At 37.9% G+C, this 18,026-nt stretch overlaps 1 protein-coding gene across 1 annotated transcript in view; it reads right to left on the bottom strand.

Moving 5' to 3' along the window:
• ASCC3 (activating signal cointegrator 1 complex subunit 3) overlaps positions 1–18,026 on the bottom strand; it is a 336,073-nt gene that overhangs the window by 24,964 nt on the left and 293,083 nt on the right. The window contains exon 37 of the mRNA XM_019967310.2: positions 7,357–7,581. Within this exon, the coding sequence (XP_019822869.2) occupies positions 7,357–7,581 (225 nt within the window). The remainder of the gene's footprint in view (positions 1–7,356; positions 7,582–18,026) is intronic.

Below are 18,026 nucleotides of genomic sequence, written 5' to 3'. Positions count from 1 at the left end.
TTGGAAGTATAGGTTTCCAGAGATCTTTCTAATCAATCTACACTGTCATATTTCTGCTTGTGTGTGTGTGTGTTCTCCTTTCATGAGATGTATCTTGTAGTGGTTAAGAGTATCATTGCTAAAGTGAGTGAAAGTCGCTCAGTCATGTCCAGGTCTTTGCGACCTCATGGACTACACAGTCCATGGAATTCTCCAGGCCAGAATAGTGGAGTGGGTAGTCTTTCCCTTCTCCAGGGGATCTTCCCAACCCAGGGATTGAACCCAGGTCTCCCGCATTGCAGGTGGATTCTTTACCAGCTAAGCCACAAGGGAAGCCCAAGAATACTGGAGTGGGTCGCCTATCCCTTCTCCAGCAGATCTTCCCGACCCAGGAAGCAAACCGGGGTCTCCTGCATTGCAGGTGGATTCTTTTACCAACTGAACTATCAGGGAAGCCCATTATTGCTAAAGTCCTTTAAAATAAATCTTAAAATGCACACAGATATTTTGATCTATTAAACTTAAGCTGCAGGGTAGATAGCATTGGCTGAAGGGTAAATTTGGCCTCTCTTTATCTGAAAGCAACTTTTCCACATTCACCCAGCAAACTGACGGCACAATTACACTCTGAATCACACATTTTGGTCCTCAGCTCACTTAGCTCCTCGAGCCAGGCTTTCCCTTTTTCCCTTAAACATCTGAAAGTGTCCAATTACTGGTAAGTTTTGCTATAAATACTATACAAGAGGGTAGTGGGAGTGGCTATGATAAATCATGTACTCTGATACTATTTGGCTCAGTATTGTATTTAATTACTTTTCATTGAAATGAAGATGATTTTAATGTGAAGACTTATGGCACTTCTTAGAAAAGATCACAACTATTAGAGCAGGATTTAAAGTCCTGGTATCTCCATTTGGTTTCAGCATGGACTGCCTCAACAGATCACCTTTTAGCTAAATTATTTAACTTATTTGAAAACCAGTTTCTTTTTTCCCTTGATAAAAGAAAAAACAAACAAAAAACACTATGGCGTTAATCAAGACACCTGAAACCTTTCAACAGTTCTGACTTGGTCATCAACTCTGAAAAATTTAGGCAGGTCACTTTAATTTTTGATATTTAATTTTCCTATAAAAGCTAACATTAAGTTTTTCCTGGGTATATATGGCACACAAAGTATGTCACATCATTTACTACATTTTATAAATATATTTTAGAGTTAATGTAATCAAGGAGAGGATCTCAAAGACTACTGGCAAGAGTAATTTTATAATTGCTCAATTTATAAACTAGCATATTTTAAGCAGGTTTAAAAATTGAGATATGTACATAAAGTTTTACTCATTTTTGTTGAGTGGGATGAAAATGGAAATGCTATTAACAGTAAAATATTAAAAGGAACCATGACAAAACCACCTTAAACCAACAAATGACCTTGATACATAATTTCAAATGGGTACAAGAAGCAAAGGCAGGTTGTATTGTGGGTTCTGACTTCAAGCCAGAGTGAACATGACTATAACAACTATGTCTTTCTTTGTAAAAGATTCCCCAGGACACGGTAGTTAAGACTACAGTTTTCATAACCTAAATGATAGCTTATGTAAAAGGTATATTTCTATAAATTAAAGGGAATAACAGAATTTAGAGTTAATTGACTATGAAAAAGCAAGGAAGTAAAAGTACTACTAAGAATGAGAAGACTAAGACAGACTTAGTTCCTTGAGTCCTCAAATCATTGTTCATTTTATAAATATTAACTAAAGTCCCACTTTCGTAAGATTTTATTTTTTATTTAGACAGCAGGAATTCAGTGACTTGCCTAAGGCCTTTATACCAAAACAGGAACAGAGCTGAATTTATAGTAAGATGGTGGTACCAAGTCCCATACTCAGAACACAAGGTCATGCTGATGTCCCATGAGGGCAGTATAATTTTCAATCAGCCACCAGGGCTTCAGGTTGGAAAACTGCCTGAATCAATGCTTTCCAGGCCAATGGTATCAATGTAGCAAATGAGAACAATAGTGTACAATAATGAAAACTGTCACTCTGTCATGGAAAATTATCAAGTCATGACTTACCCTCAAATTTTCCATTAGCAACCCTAATATTTCCTCTTCCTGGCTTGTTTACTTTTATCATACTCTTACAAAAAAATTGTAGGAATGAGAGGATTTAGTATATGAAGCTGGTTGCCATTTCTTTACAATTAATTTTCATTTTAGGTGGCTTCCAAAAAGCCAAATCTACATTTATAAACATAACTAAATGCAAGTGAAAGTCGCTCAGTCATGTCTGACTCTTTGTGACTCCATGGACTATACAGTCCTTGGAATTCTCTAGGCCAGAATACTGGAGTGGGTAGCCTTTCCCTTTTCCAGGGGATCTTTCCAACCCAGGGATCAAACCCAGGTCTCCCACATTGTAGGCAGATTCTTTACCAGCTGAGCTACAAGGAAAGCCCATAAACATAACTAATGCTTGTAATTTATACTAACGGAAAATTGCACACATAATGCCCAACAATGGGAAATAAATAAACAAACTGTGACCTTCTTATGAAAAAATATAATGTGGCCATTAGAAATTATACTTGAGAAGAATACTTGACGTTGTAAACTACCTTTTTAAAGGTTAGAAAATAACATAATAAAAATTTGCAAAGGAAGAAAGAGAGTAAACGCACAAAGAAAAAGAGAGCCTCTGAGCCTCCAAAGACCAAAAAAGAACTATACACAGCTATTTACTCTAGTTAGTAAACTTGTTTTTTGGCAGGAGTAAGGGATGCTGAAGCTGAAACTCCAGTACTTTGGCCACCTCATGCGAATAGTTGACTCATTGGAAAAGACTCTGATGCTGGGAGGGATTGGGGGCAGGAGGAAAAGGGGACGACAGAGGATGAGATGGCTGGATGGCATCACCGACTCGATGGACATGAGTCTGAGTGAACTCCGGGAGTTGGTGATGCACAGGGAGGCCTGGTGTGCTGCAATTCATGGGGTTGCAAAGAGTCGGACACGACTGAGCAACTGAAGTGAACTGAACTGAAGGGTTTAGTCATTCTAAAGCTATATCAGGAGTAGGCTAGGATGGAGGAATTAAGTACACAAATTTTGACTAGTGAGAGCCAAGTTTCTCATGGGTAAAGAAAAGAATTACAATTTTTTAAAAGGGAAAGACTAAAATGAACTCTTGGTATTAAACTGGAATTGGAGGTATTGGAATGAACTCATGGTTTTATGAATACAAATGTTTTCTACACATCCAAACATGCACACACACACACGTAGATAAACAAACAGATACAGATGTCTATGTATACATACTTATATTTCCTAGCTTTACCCACTGAGGAGGCTTAGAGGTAACAACACCCAGGTAGCAATGAAGTCAATGAGCATCTCTAAAACCACTCTCTACTTGTGAGCCTATACTTATATAAATATGTAAAGTAAATAAATAAATGGAGGAGAATGGAAATTCTGGGAATGACAGAAAAAGATCACAGTAGTAACTGTTTCAGGAGACAGCCTCCAATGAATGATGAAAATAATGTAGGAAAATCTGATGAGAAACAGGATAACTGCATAATCTCAAAGTTTCTTACCACAACATATTAGTTACAAAAGGAAAAAAAAAAGTAACTTTACAGTGGAGAAGCCTGGAAGATGCTACCTCAAGTGTACAAAGTCAATATCTCTGGTAATAACACATCCATGTCACAAGCCTCTTGATATGATATACCAAGAGGACAAAACATCACTTCTATGGCATTCTTAGCCAGTAGTATGTAACTTCAATGTGATTATGAGGCAATATCAGGCAAGCCCAAACTGAGGGACAGCTCTGTAAGACACCTGGCCAGTGCCCCTCACACGTGCCAATGTCCTGAACGTCAAGGAGACTGAAGGGGACGTGACAACTAAGTGCTCTGTGGGATCCTGGACTGGATCCTGGAACAGAGAAAGGTATTAGTGGGATAAAATCCAAATGGACAGAATTGGAATGAGGTCTGTAGATTAGTTACCAGGATCAGCACTGAGGCAAGATGCTAACATTAGGGGAAGCCCAGTGCAAGACACATGGGAATTTTATTGTACTATGTTTTACAAACTTTTAATGTCTGAAGTTACTTCAAAATGAAAAAAAATTAAAAAACATTTTTTGAATTAAAAAATTTTTAATTCATCAACCAAAAAGAGTCTCATATTCACAGGGTTAAAGATATAACTACCATGAATGACTTTAAATTTAATACATTGCTTTTCCAAATTTTCTACAGTGACATGTATTACTTTTATAGTTAAGACCTAGTTCTCTTTAGATGTTGTTTAGATGGAGCAAAAAATTTTTAAGAAGTATAAATATCCAAGAAATAGTATATAAGAATATTTAAGTAGAGGTTAAAAGTACCTGACTGAATCTTTTCCTTAGAGTAAATTTAGAAATAGACTCCTTGTAAAATCACTAATTTCTATTATTTACAGCTTTTGAATCATTATTGACTGAGTGATGAAAAAGAAACTATGAATGAGTTGATATATATTATAACTTTTATATATGATGTAAATACGTACACCTGTAAGTATAACTATAAGTACAAAAATTTAATTTCTCCTGTAATGTCTCTCCAACCCTTCCTGACCCTGAGTTCATTAATAGGTCAGCCTTTGAGGAGGAGAAAAAATGGCTACAGGAAACACAAATGAGTATTGGTGGCCACAGCTAAAACTTTAGGAGCTTTAACCTTCATTGATAAAGTGTGACTAATAAAGAGTGGCAAATCATCTTCCTAGAGAGATAAACCATATGTTAGCTACAAAAAAGGGTTAAAAAATTTACTTGTGTATTATAGCCTTATATCCCTTCTAATTCCTGATAGTTTGTGAATATTATATGAAACAGCTCTATTCTTTTAAATAATAAGATTAAGTTTTTTTTCTCCCAATAATAAAATTGTTAAAAGCTCATTTGAAAACATACAAACATTTTAAAAGAGCATAGAAAATAAATTAAAAATTACCTCAAATGCTGTGACAGAGATGGCTACTGTTAATCTTTTGGTAGATACTATTCTGGATCTTCTGTCATTAGATATATATATTCACATATTTATGTAGATATTCTAGACAGATACAGAATTAATAAGAGGAACCGTAATATTCTGCAGTGTTCTATAACCTGAAAGATGCCTAGGTTATCTTTTAAGTCTTTAATTTTGTAAATGGCTATACATAAATCTAGGACTTCCCTGGTGGCTCAGATGGTAAAGCGTCTGCCTACAATGTGGGAAACCTGGGTTTGATCCGTGGGTTGGGAAAATCCTCTGGAGAAGGAAATGGCAACCCACTCCAGTATTCTTGCCTGGAAAATCCCATGGATGGAGGAGCATGGTAGACTACAGTCCATGGGGTGGCAAAGAGTCAGATACAACTGAGCGACTTCACTCACTCATACATACATCTTCAGATTAATTTACTCCACCTTTAAAAACACCATGTGAAAGTCAAAGTGTTACTTGCTCAGTTGTGTCTGACTCTTTGCAATCTCATGGACTGACTGTAGCCCACCAGGCTTCTCTTTCCATGGAATTCTCCAGGCGAGAATACTGGAGTGGGTAGCTGTTCCCTTCTCTAGGGGATCTTCTGGACTCAGGGATAGAACCCAGTTCTCCCCCATTGTAGGCAGATTCTTAACCATCTGATGAATCACTAGGATAGCCCCAAGAATACTGGAGTGGGTTGCCATTCCCTTCTCCAGGAGATCTTCCCAACCCAGGGATCAAACCTAATTTTCCCGCATTTCAGACAGGCAGATTCTTCACCATCTGAGCCACCAGAGAAGTCCTAAAAACACCATAAGTCTCTTAAAAACCTTAAAACTTGTTTTTGCTATAGAAATGTCCCAAAAGGCATAAAGTAGAAAATCAAAGTCTCTTATAAGCTCAATCCTTCAAGTGTGCATCTCCCACCCTGCTCTTCTCACAGTTATCTCCCAGGAAATGGCAACTCCAGCCTTCTAGTGGCGCTGGGGAAAAGCTCTGGAATCATCTTTGGCTTCATGCTTTGCCTAAAAACCCTTGTTCAATTCATTAACAGATTCACCTTAAAAAATATACAGGATCCAACTACTTTTCACCAGTCTTTCCCACACCAACTTGGTCCAGCCACCATCATTTCTTGCCTAGCCTTATAGCTTGATTTAAGCTATAAAGTTCATAGACAACGATTTCAGATTCTGCATGGCAACTAACTAAGGAATATCACATGTCAAGGTTTTGTACAGTATCAGAGAATATCTACACTTTTCTGAAAAGGCTATACAAATACTCTCTTCTTTAAACTACATATCTGTCTGAGGCTGGATTTCCTCCAGATACTTCAATTAAAATATCATATTGTAACAGACTGCTTGTAAAAGATGATAAATGAATTGAGTTGACTTCTGGTAAATGAGATATGAAAGATATTTGCAAAAATGTAAAACACTATTACACTTCTCATTGTTTTCAAAAATAGCTATTTCTTATGAAAAATCATTAACATATAATGGGTTTACAACTGTTATTTTCAAATGACGTAATATTTGAGAATTTATGTTTGAATTAATATGGCAAATATTCATAGATATCAATACAACCACCATAACCATTAGTGAACCACGACTCTACAGCTTCTCTCTCATTCAGAGTAAAACCAAAATCCCTACGATGGTTTACAAACTCCCTACATGACCTGATCCCATTTTCTCTATAGTGTCCATTCCCACCCTCTCGGATCTCATTTCAAACCACTCCTTTTCAACTTTTTCACAATGGCCTTCTTCATTTTTCTTGAGTATACTTGAATTCTGGCACTAGGTCTTCTTAGTGTTTAGAATCTATTCTGAGTAGATAACCCATGGCTCACCCCCTTCCCTTTCTTTCTTAAATGACTTCATAGGCAAAATGGCACCCTCCATCTTACTCCATATTTCCTTTATTATACTTTATTACTATTTTAACATAGCAGTGATTGCCACTTGACTTATATTTTTAATTGTCTGTCTTTTACGTCTCCAGTGAAAGCCCATTACAGCAGGGTCTCTTCTGTCCTGTTCACTGCTGTATGCTCAGAACCTAGAAAAATACCTGGTACTCAGTTTACCTTCAATAAATTTCGATGGAATGGATGGCTGAAACTGTCACCTTACTGCATTTACATTTTCTTTTCCTTCAAAAATTTCTGATTTGATTCACTAGGTTTTTCTCAGTAATGCTACAATAAAAGTGTTTAAACACAAGCATATTTTCTTCTACAACAGGGGAAAAAAAAAAAGAAAAAACCCAGAAAGAACTGGAGAAAATGTAGATAATTAGAAAGGACTTTCATACCTGGCATACTCGGAGAGCTTGGTCCAACACTGTCTTGGTATCAGTGTCATAATCTGGGCAGGGTAGCATGGTTCGGCTGAGATGTGCCTGCAGTAGGAGATGTGCTTTGGTGTGAGGGCTGTCAAATGAATGAGGATTCGATTCCAAGGGAAGACATTTTGCCAGTTCACTATTCATATGATCTTCATTGTGTCTTACTGGCAAATCGGTATATTCTTCTGCATCCTGAAAAAACATACAAATTCACAGAGATACATAATGTACTGGATCAAAAGTATAATAGTTACTGTACTTAGCTTTAACTACTAACATTTAAAATATGCTTTAGAAAAACCTCTAAGATAACCATATCCCTTAAAATTCTGCTTTGTTCAATACTACTACTAATATTCAGGCTTCCTTAGTAGCTCAGACGGTAAAGCATCTGACTGCAATGCAGGTGACCTGGGTTCGATCCCTGGGTTGGGAAGATCCCCTGGAGAAAGAAATGGCAACCCATTCCAGTATCCTTGCCTGGAAAATCCCATGGACAGAAGAGCCTGGCGGGCTGTATACTCCATGGGGTCACAAAGACTTGGACATGACTGAGTAACTAACACACACACTCTATTAATATTAAGCAAAAGCTAGTAATTTATAATATATCTGAAACTCATGTATGATCTTATTTATACAGTCAACAAAAGTAATACAGATTCTGCTGCTGCTGTGTCACTTCAGTCGTGTCCAACTCTGTGCGACCCCATAGACGGCAGCCCATCAGGCTCCACCATCCCTGGGATTCTCCAAGCAAGAACATTGGAGTGGGTTGCCATTTCCTTCTCTCCAATGCATGAAAGTGAAAAGTGAAAGGGAAGTTGCTCAGTCGTGTGCGACTCCTAGCGACCCCATGGACTGCAGCCTACCAGGCTCCTCCATCCATGGGATTTTCCAGGCAAGAGTACTGGAGTGGGTTGTAGTGAGCATCAAACATCATGCTTGACAGTGGGCCCATGGCAGTAAATCAGCAACTGAGAGTTCATCAGGAAAAAACAAGTCCTACAAAGTGGAAATTAATGCTATGATATGGTAAGTACAGAGTATTAAAGGGATAGTCAGTTTGGGGACTTAGGATGAGTGGAAGAAATAGGCAGGGCTGGAAGAAAGGTGGATGAGGATAGGATTGGTGAGGTAAGAAAATGGTGAAGACCAGGATCATTAACTTAAGACTTAACTATGACAGATTAGGTTAAAATAAAATTGTTCACATTTGGCGGTTTCCAGTTCCACATGCAAGGAGCATAGAAGCCACCACTCCATTGTAACAAGTAAAAAGCTGAAAAGGCTGACATTTTGCTATACAGCAGAAACTAACACAACACTATATATCAATTATACATCAATTAAAAAAAAAAGAGCAGAAGAGGTTGAAAAAACCAACAACATATGGTCTTGGATCCATATGAGAAGGGAGGACACAGGACAAACTGCTGCCCCCAAGGCTGGAAAATGCAGGGAGTCATGGCTAAGAGGAGCAGAGACTCATAGGCAGAAAATGTCACAGGAATATGTGAAGGTAAGAAAACCTGAACTGTAACTGATGAATTATGGGAGATTCAGTGTGGGCAACTCCAAGAGCTAAAAGCTCCATGGGGACTAAGTTGTAGGGGCCTCACAATACTATGAGATTTATCTTCAGGAGCCCAGCCAGATTCCTATAGTCAATACCAGAGAAAAATCCCCTTGGACTTCTGGCAAGGGGAGGGGAAAAGAACCATTCTGAAATACACCAGAGCACTCTGTCCTTCTTAGCAAGGCCAGCTCTCAGGAGAACTAGTTAACTGGAGCCTAACCCGCTGGGATATTATCAAAACCTATCTGACCTGGATAAGGGAAATACCCAACTGTAACCAGTTCCAGCTTTGCACATGGAAGAATGGAATATCCCACTTTAGCCCAAGCTAGCCATCTTATCCCACCAAAGGTGGGAGGGTAGAAAAACACTGAGAAACAGATGTGAAATTCACAGAGTCACAAAAACATGGGGCCTGATCCCTGGAGCAGAGGATATTCCCCCTACACCTCTGTGCCCCACCTCACTGCATTACAAAAGGCCTATTTACTGCAGCTCTTTTTACCCAATACACTATGTCCAGCTATCAAGAAAAAAGGTATACCAAAAGGCTAAAAACACAGTTTGAAGAAATAGAGCCATCATCAGAACCAGACATGGCAGGGATGTTAGAATTATAAGAGCAGGAATTTAAAACAACTATGATATATAACTGGAGAAGGAGATGGCACCCCACTCCAGTACTCGTGCCTGGAAAATCCCATGGACGGAGGAGCCTGGTAGGCTGCAGTCCATGGGGTCACAAAGATTTGGACACGTCTGAGTGACTTCACTTTCACTTTTCACTTTCATTCATTGGAGAAGGAAATGGCAACCTACTCCGGTGTTCTTGCCTGGAGAATCCCAGGGACGGGGGATCCTGGTGGCCTGCTGTCTATGGGATCGCACAGAGTCAGACATGACTGAAGCAACTTAACAACAACAACAACAATGATTTATAATGATTTATATGCTAAGAGGTCCGACAGATAAAACAGACAGCCTGTAAAAACAGATAAGGGCTTCCCTGGTGGCTCAGTGGTAAAGAGCCTGCCTGCAATGCAGGAGATGTGGGTTTGATCCCTGGGTCAGGAAGATCCCCTGGAGAAGGAAACCCACTCCAGTATTCTTGCCTGGGAAATCCCATGGACAGAGGAGCCTGGCAGGCTATAGTCCATGGGGCTGCAAAGAGTTGGATGTGACTAAGCACACAAGAATAGATGAACAATAGAAGTGGAGAGATGGAAATCCTAGAAAAGAGCCAAAGAGAAAAGCTAAAGACAAAAACACTAAGAGAAATGAAGAATGCTTTTGGTGAATTTATTGGTAGATTGGACATGGCTGAGCAAAGAATTTTTGAGCTAGAGGATATAACAATCTTATCTCTGAAAACTGAAAAGCAAAGAGAACAAAGACTGAAAGAGACACAAGATGATATCCAAGGACTGTGGGACAATGACAAAAGATGTAACATATATATAAAGGGAATACCAGAAGGAGGAGAGAAAGTAAGAGAAGAAACAGCTGAAACAATAATGATCGAAAATCCTTCCCCCTACCCATTAATGTCAGACAGGGGGAAAAAAAATCATGTTACCTATAAAGGAACAAAGGTAAATGTTACTTCTGAATTACTCACCTCAGAAACCATGCAAACAAGAGGAGAGTGGCATGAAATATTTAACGTGTTGAGAAAAAAATTCCACCAACCTAGAGGTTCTATACCCTGTGAAATTATCCCTCAAAAGGGATAGAGAAATACAACTTTCTCAGACAAATAAATACTGAATTAATTTGCTGGCAACAGACTGGTAGAATGGCCTTGCAAGAAATATAAGTTCTCTGCAGAGGAAGAAAATAATATAGGTCCAAAATTTGGCATTGTATAAAGAAAAGAAGAACACTGATCCAACAGACAACAGTTAGTTCAAAATAATAACAATGTATTTAATCATGTATGCTTATGCATGTCTTATGCTTATGTATATGACTTGTATATAAGTGACATGAACAGCAGCAATGAAACAAGAAATGGAAGGAATTATGACTACTTTGTTATTATATTTACATTACCCGCTAGTGTATACTGCTACTTGAAAGTGGAATTCAATTATTTGTAAATGTACATTGTAAACTCAAGGGTAACCACTAAAAAAAGCCAAACCCACCCCCCTCCACTATATATATATATATATATATATATATATATATATATACACATATATATATATGCTAAGTCGCTTCAGTCGTGTCCGACTCTGTGCAACCCCATAGACGGCAGCCCACCAGGCTCCCCAGTCCCTGGGATTCTCCAGGCAACACCACTGGAGTGGGTTGCCATTTCCTTCTCCAATGCATGAAAGTGAAAAGTGAAAGTGAAGTCGCTCAGTTGTGTCTAACTCTTAGCGACTCCGTGGACTGCAGCCTACCAGGCTCCTTCGTCCATGGGATTTTCCAGGCAAGATATACATATATAACTGATATGCTAAGAGAGTAGAAAATGAAATCATATAAAATGCTCAAATAAGACAACAAAAGGCAAAAACAGGGACATACAACAAGGACAACAATAGAAAACAGTAACAAATATTTGTTGAATATCCACCTTATGATGGAGACAGACACTATTCAGCCACATAAATGCAACTGTGATATGATGATAAATTCCATGAAGAAGAAATATGTAAAAGGGCATGAGAATTTAGCAAAGATATCTGACCAAGTTAGGACGGTCATAAAGGTTTCTTGAAGGAAAAGGCAAATAGGCTGATACCGAAGACGAGCAGATGGTACCTAGATGAACAGAGACGTGAATAGTGTTCCTGGAACCAGGACATTTAATAGAAATATTAAAATAATCATGACATTTTCTCATGAATTATGTCTCTTGTCTTACTTTGTTTTTTAAGTCAAAAATATCACAGCTGCTTTACACTATTTTGAACATTGTCTTCACCAGTTTGTGCTGCTTTATGTAAGAAGTATATACTGACAAGTTAGCAGTTAATAATGTTTTGCCTCTATGAGTCATCTTGGATTTCTTTTTATATGTCATTTCAACTCTTTCCTATTCTCTCTGAAGTCATCTGCCAAAGAAGGACCAGTTATACATGGCAAGGCTATTCTTTTTGATTTTAGGTGAATTTCAGGGCTGATACATTGACACCTGATGACTGACATATCTCAACTTAGTATCTGGGCTCTATTCAAATTCCCATCAATGCCTGTCTATCTCAGCCTTGCCAAATGGCTTAAGGAAAATGTAACAGCAGATAAGGAAGAAGATGGTTCAGAAATCTAAAACATGACCTTTTATTTCAAAAAAAATGAAGTGATATCAGTGAAAACAATTTATATAAATAATTATTTTAAGTGCAGAATAAAGTACTGCTATTCAGAGAAGAGGGCTGAAGTGAATTGGATGTGTTGGAAAGTTTCCTAAAAGAGATAGTGTTTGTTCGAGGCTTAGAATAATTTGCAGAAGAGGAGAGAGGGAGAGAGATTCCTTGCATTCCAGGCGCAGAAAATAATACGAGCAGATCCATAAAAACAGATAAGGAGGGGTCTATGGTTTGAGCCCCAGGGATGAGGAGAATGATGATGCTATTAATAACAGACAGGCTGGGAACACTCAGTGAGCAGGGGCTTTCTGTTAAGCGTGCAAAATACACTTAAAGAAAGGACTACAATCCAGATAGTTGGGTGGAGGTGGAAGGAGAAGAAATCAGCTTTAAATCTGTTTCACAATTTAAAATTTATTTATATTTAGATTTCTTCATACTGTTCAAAAAATACAACCACCTCTGATTCACTGGCATCACCGACTCAATGGACATGAGTTTAAGCAAGCTCTGGGAGATGGTGAAGGACAGGGAAGCCTGCCATGCTGCAGTCCATGGGGTCACAAAGAGTCAGACATGACTGAGCGGCTGAACAACAACAACCGATCTTTTACCAAAAGAAAATTGAATAACTATTTTAATACTGACAACTGTATTGGTCCTCCAGGTTTCAGATATGTAGGAAACAGGTTTAGACTTATAAATTACATGAAAGTAAGGATTTGGCTAAAAGCACTAATTAATGTTATTATCTAAGTAATCTACTTCCTTCTGTACAATCTTGTTCACATTTTATTATATACATTACACACCCCTCTTCCCCACACTCTGTGTGTGTGTGAGAGAGAGGGAGAGAGACAGAGAGAGAGAAAGGGAGAGAAACAGATAGATTAGATATCAATTGATTGATTAGCAGGCAACAATATAAACTAGGCATTTCCCAGTCTTAGTTCGCAAATACTTCTGAGAGTGTGACGTATGATTCTAGTATCCAAAGATGCACATTTTTTCATAAAGCTTGACTTCCAAATGCAAGCAACTACTTCATTTGGTGCTAAAGAAACAATGATCTGCTCTAATACTAGAGGGAAAACCAGTGATGTTGAAGTCACTGAGAATTAGCATATCTGAGCAAGACTGACTACTCAAAATTATGCTTATTCTACTTTTAGGGTTATTTTCAGTAAACTTTTATCATTAGTGCTTCTTAATGTATTTGCTTACTTTAGAATCTAAAGTAAGATGTGACTCCACTGTTCTCCAAATCATGCCAATTCTGCTTGAATTACCCCCGATTTATTGCTTTAATCCCCTGCTTCACCAGGACTGTGAATTTGCTCACTGCCAGCAGTATCAGTATCAGATGAGTCTGCTAACAGCTGAGTACATTTTAGGTTGGAAAAAATGCTCTGCAGTGGAGAGATCTTTCTAGGTTGATTAGGGGAGCAATCAAATCTTTAATGTAGATTACTCAGACAGTGATCTTACTGAAAAATTTAATTCAGTGATGGCTTTTCTTGGTGCATAAAAGCAATCGAAGAGTTCCTTTGTTAATTAAGGGGTCCTTAATTTCTTTGCAAAATCTATACACTTTAATAATAAAAATTAAAAATACTTTAATAAACACAATGCACAATGTCTTAGTCATTTGTTTACCAAATATTTATTTAGCATATATTATTGCTGGGTACCAAATGGTGGGAAAAAAAAAAAGACATGATTGATCCCCTACTCTCATTAAGCTTCATAGTTAAATGGGGGAGCTAAACCTTAATCAAAATTGCCCATGAATAAATGTAAAATGACAACTGGACAAGTAAGGGAGGGGTACAAATAATAACTGTAGGTCAGAGGGAATGTATCTTTGAGGAGGTTATGACTGAGCTGAAAGACAGTAAAAAGAAAAATTTTTTAAGGTAAAAAAGGGAAAGTGATAGGATAAGGTTCAAACTTGAGTTCAAAAAGAGGGGCACAGCCTCTTACTACAGGAAAACACTTAAGAATACTTGCACGGATTTGATTACTTAATATTATTCTTTTAATTACTAGGGCTTCCCCAGTAGCTCAGTGGTAAAGAAACTGCCTGCCAATGTAGGAGACGCAGGTTTGACGCAGGTTCCCTGGGTCAGGAAGATCCCCTGGAGGAGGGAACGGCAACTCACTCTTGTTTGGGAAATCCCATGGTCAAAGAAGTCTGGTGGGCTACAGTCCACAGGGTTGCAAAGCCAACTTTGTAGCTGTGGGCTTCCCTGGTTGCTCAGCTAGTGATGAATCCGCCTGCATTGCAGGAGATCCTGGTTCAATTCCTGGGTCGGGAAGGTCCACTGGAGAAGGGACAGGTTACCCACTCCAGAATTTTGGGGCCTCCCTGATAACTCAGACAGTAAAGAATCTGCTTGCAATTCAGGAGATCTGGATTCGATCCCTGGGTTGGGAAGATCCCCTGGAGAAAGGAACATGCTACCCACTCCAGTATTCTGGCCTGAAGAATTCCATGGATGGAGGAGCCTGGCAGGCTACATGGGATTGCAAAGAGTCAGACATGACTGAGTGACTTTCACTTCACTTCACTTTGATTAGCAATGTCTTTTTCATTATTAAATTTTACAAAGACAATGTTTGTGAGATCTTCAAAGAGGTGACATTTGATTTATGTTTAAAAATATCAAATCAATAATAGTTTCTGTAATTAAAAATTATCCATAATTAAATGAAGTCTCATCAAAAGCTATTACTTCCTTTGAGGGTCCCTCCTTTTCTGTTTCCAGTGTTTGAATTGAAGGGGAATCCAAAGAATGTAGCAAGTAATTCATCCCCTAAGAAATGTTACAGATCATGAGAGTGGTATGCACAGTGTGAGGTGGTAGAGAGAACACTGGGTCTGGGAACTGATATAACAGGTGGATTTTCAGCTCTGCCATTTACAAGCTATGTGACCTACTGAGAATAACTGAACTTCCCTAAGTCCCAAATTCCTTAAGTTGGGACTTGGTGTGAAGATTCAATGCGATAGTGTTTATGAAACCACTTAAAGCTGTAAGACTCTGTATGAATGTCAGGCATTATTACTATAATAATAATCCCCATATCTATATACTATATACTCTATATAGTATATACCATAGTATAGAGAATGTTAACTGAGGCTTAAGATTCAATTATTTGAGTTTTGTTCTACAGTTTTCAGTTATAGACCTTTGTTTACAATTATATAAAAATACTTCCCTACCTAAAATGATATTTAATTAACTCACTTTAAAAATATCATGATTCTTAAATATTTTTCAAAGAAATAGGTTATTATTATTTTTTTTTAACTGATGCTTTACTAGTAGGGGCACATTCATTTTATCCAAGTAATCATACAATTTTTATGTAACTGTGTTACAGAAAATATCAATTCTTTGAAAGACAATATTGTCAATACAAGATAGCCAAATTAAAGATAAAATATTCAGAAATTATATTCTCTTGAACTACAGGTTTGATACTGCAGGTTTTAGTCTCCAATATCCACCTTGGTTTCTTTTAAATTTACATTAATTAAATGTTCACAAAAGCATATCAGTGTGTGTTAAGGAAATATGCTCTTCTCAATCTTCTTCAGTGAACTAACTCAAAATACAATGAAGAGACAGGGAAGAGAAAGAACCATTGATATTACGCACTTGCTGCAACTTTTCTGAAGAAAAAGTGTTATGGATAGTTACAGTACTCTGAAATCCTACAGTATTTTCTACTTAAAACTTAAATGCTGTGACCCACAAGAATGAAACAAAAATACTGATTTTTAAATCAATTAGAATATATAAAAACATTATCAGCATTTTGAATTTAATTTTTCGCGGTTTGATTATGGTTCATTTAAAATAAAGACTTGGCGGAAGACACTGCTGTTTAACTCTCAGTTGTTCCACCAGACCCTTCTGTGAAAACCATGATCATTTATTCCTGGCATTCCAGTTCACAATTTTTCTGAGTTCTTTAGAATATGGTGTGTTTGCTTCACCACTTTACTTAGCTCTCACTTCCTTCAAGTATTTTATTCTGTGTGTTTCAGGATACTTACAAAGGAGATTTTTTATTTAGATTAGGAAAGCAGCAAACCCAGGATCTGCACAGAGAGCTAGTAAAATAATAAAATCCCTGCTTAAAAACAAATGGCCAAACAAAACCCCTTTCTAGCCTCTTCTTCCACAGTAAGATACTCTATTTATCTCCAAATTACTCCTCTAATTCTAAACAACTTGTCCAGTTAATTTCCTGTGTGTGATCACTAACTATAAGTGAGGTTCATTTTCTTATCTACATCATGTAGGTAATTAAAGGAAATTGAAAGTGGGCAATGAAGCTTTTATGCAACTGGGATTGAAGCTGAATGGAGGGCAGTGAGGTCAGTGGAGCCCATTATATTTTCATGTGAGAGGCTGGTTTGTCTGCCCTGTCCTTGTTTACTGTTGGCTGGACAGGCTACTAACTGCAAATCTATGTCTCTGATTTGCCCAGCTGTCCTTGAATAAAGACATCTTCCCTGCAAATGTTGAGTGACAGTGATTGACAACCTATGATGAACTCTGCTTGCAACCCCCTGCTACTGTTTTTCGATTGCAAAAGAGAAATCAGGATAAAGAAACATCTTTCATAATCACATCAAATGGGCCCTGCTATTCACTCAGTAGTTTTCATTTTGTTTTCCTTTTTACCACAAACCTCAATCTGTTCGAGAAATGCCATAAACTCAGCTACTCCACATAAAGTAAAAAAAAAAAAAAACAACAACCCACAAACATATGTATGTATGCTACTACATTTTGCTTGTATATTTACACTGATTTTCAGTTCAGTTCAGTTCAGTCACTCAGTCGTGTATGACTCTTTGCGACCCCATGAACCGCAGCACGGCAGGCCTCACTGATTTTAGTTTAGTGAAGATATACACTCTTACATAATGATACGTTCACACCGCTGTATCACTGACTTATTTTGCTTGTTCTTGGAAGAACAATCTGGCCAGTCTATACTGATGAGGTATGTCTTTCAGAGATTAGGAGTACTTGGGTTTAGTTAGGACTTGGGTACCATTATCCAATATGTAAGTCTTACGTGTCCTTGTGGCCCTTAAATTTGCTGATCATACGGCTTACTTTTTAGATTTGTTAACAAGAAGCTTATCAAATATGTAGTATATACACTGCTTCTTCTCTTTAGTGAACGTGTATAAACAAATGAGTTCTGTTTGTGTATGTGTGAGTGTGTTTACTCTAGCTGCAGTGACTGTAAGAGTCTGCTTCACCTAAGCAAATCACTGAGGTAATAAACAGCCGGAACAGGTTGCTGCACAGTCTTGTGTAAGCCTGACGTAACAGGAAACTAGTACTTTTACACTGCTGGACACATCACTGCCTGCATTGAACACACTAAGCAGAACAGGTAAGAGGGCTCCTGGACAGTGGGGATGGTAAACCTGACCAAGGTGAGCGACTAAAGATGCCTTATGCTGTAACAATCTCTGTCATGGGAAAAGCAAAACATGTAAAGTTAATGAATTCCAGACTTTAAGTAGCACTTGATTAATCTGTAACATTCTGAGGCGTTAAAACAAACCAAAATTAGTTTCTCACATTCCAACACTGTTTTTTGGCCACTTAAGCTGTAGAAAGAGCATTTCAGTAAATTTCCCAGATAGGAACCCTGCTTAATTTCTGTGCCTTTCTGAAGGATTACATTAATTTGTATAT

Source organism: Bos indicus, chromosome 9, assembly GCF_029378745.1.
Source record: "Bos indicus isolate NIAB-ARS_2022 breed Sahiwal x Tharparkar chromosome 9, NIAB-ARS_B.indTharparkar_mat_pri_1.0, whole genome shotgun sequence".
Classification (NCBI taxonomy): Eukaryota; Metazoa; Chordata; class Mammalia; order Artiodactyla; family Bovidae; genus Bos; species Bos indicus.
Note: the sequence above shows the minus strand (reverse complement) of the source record. Positions and strands in the feature narration are given on the sequence as shown.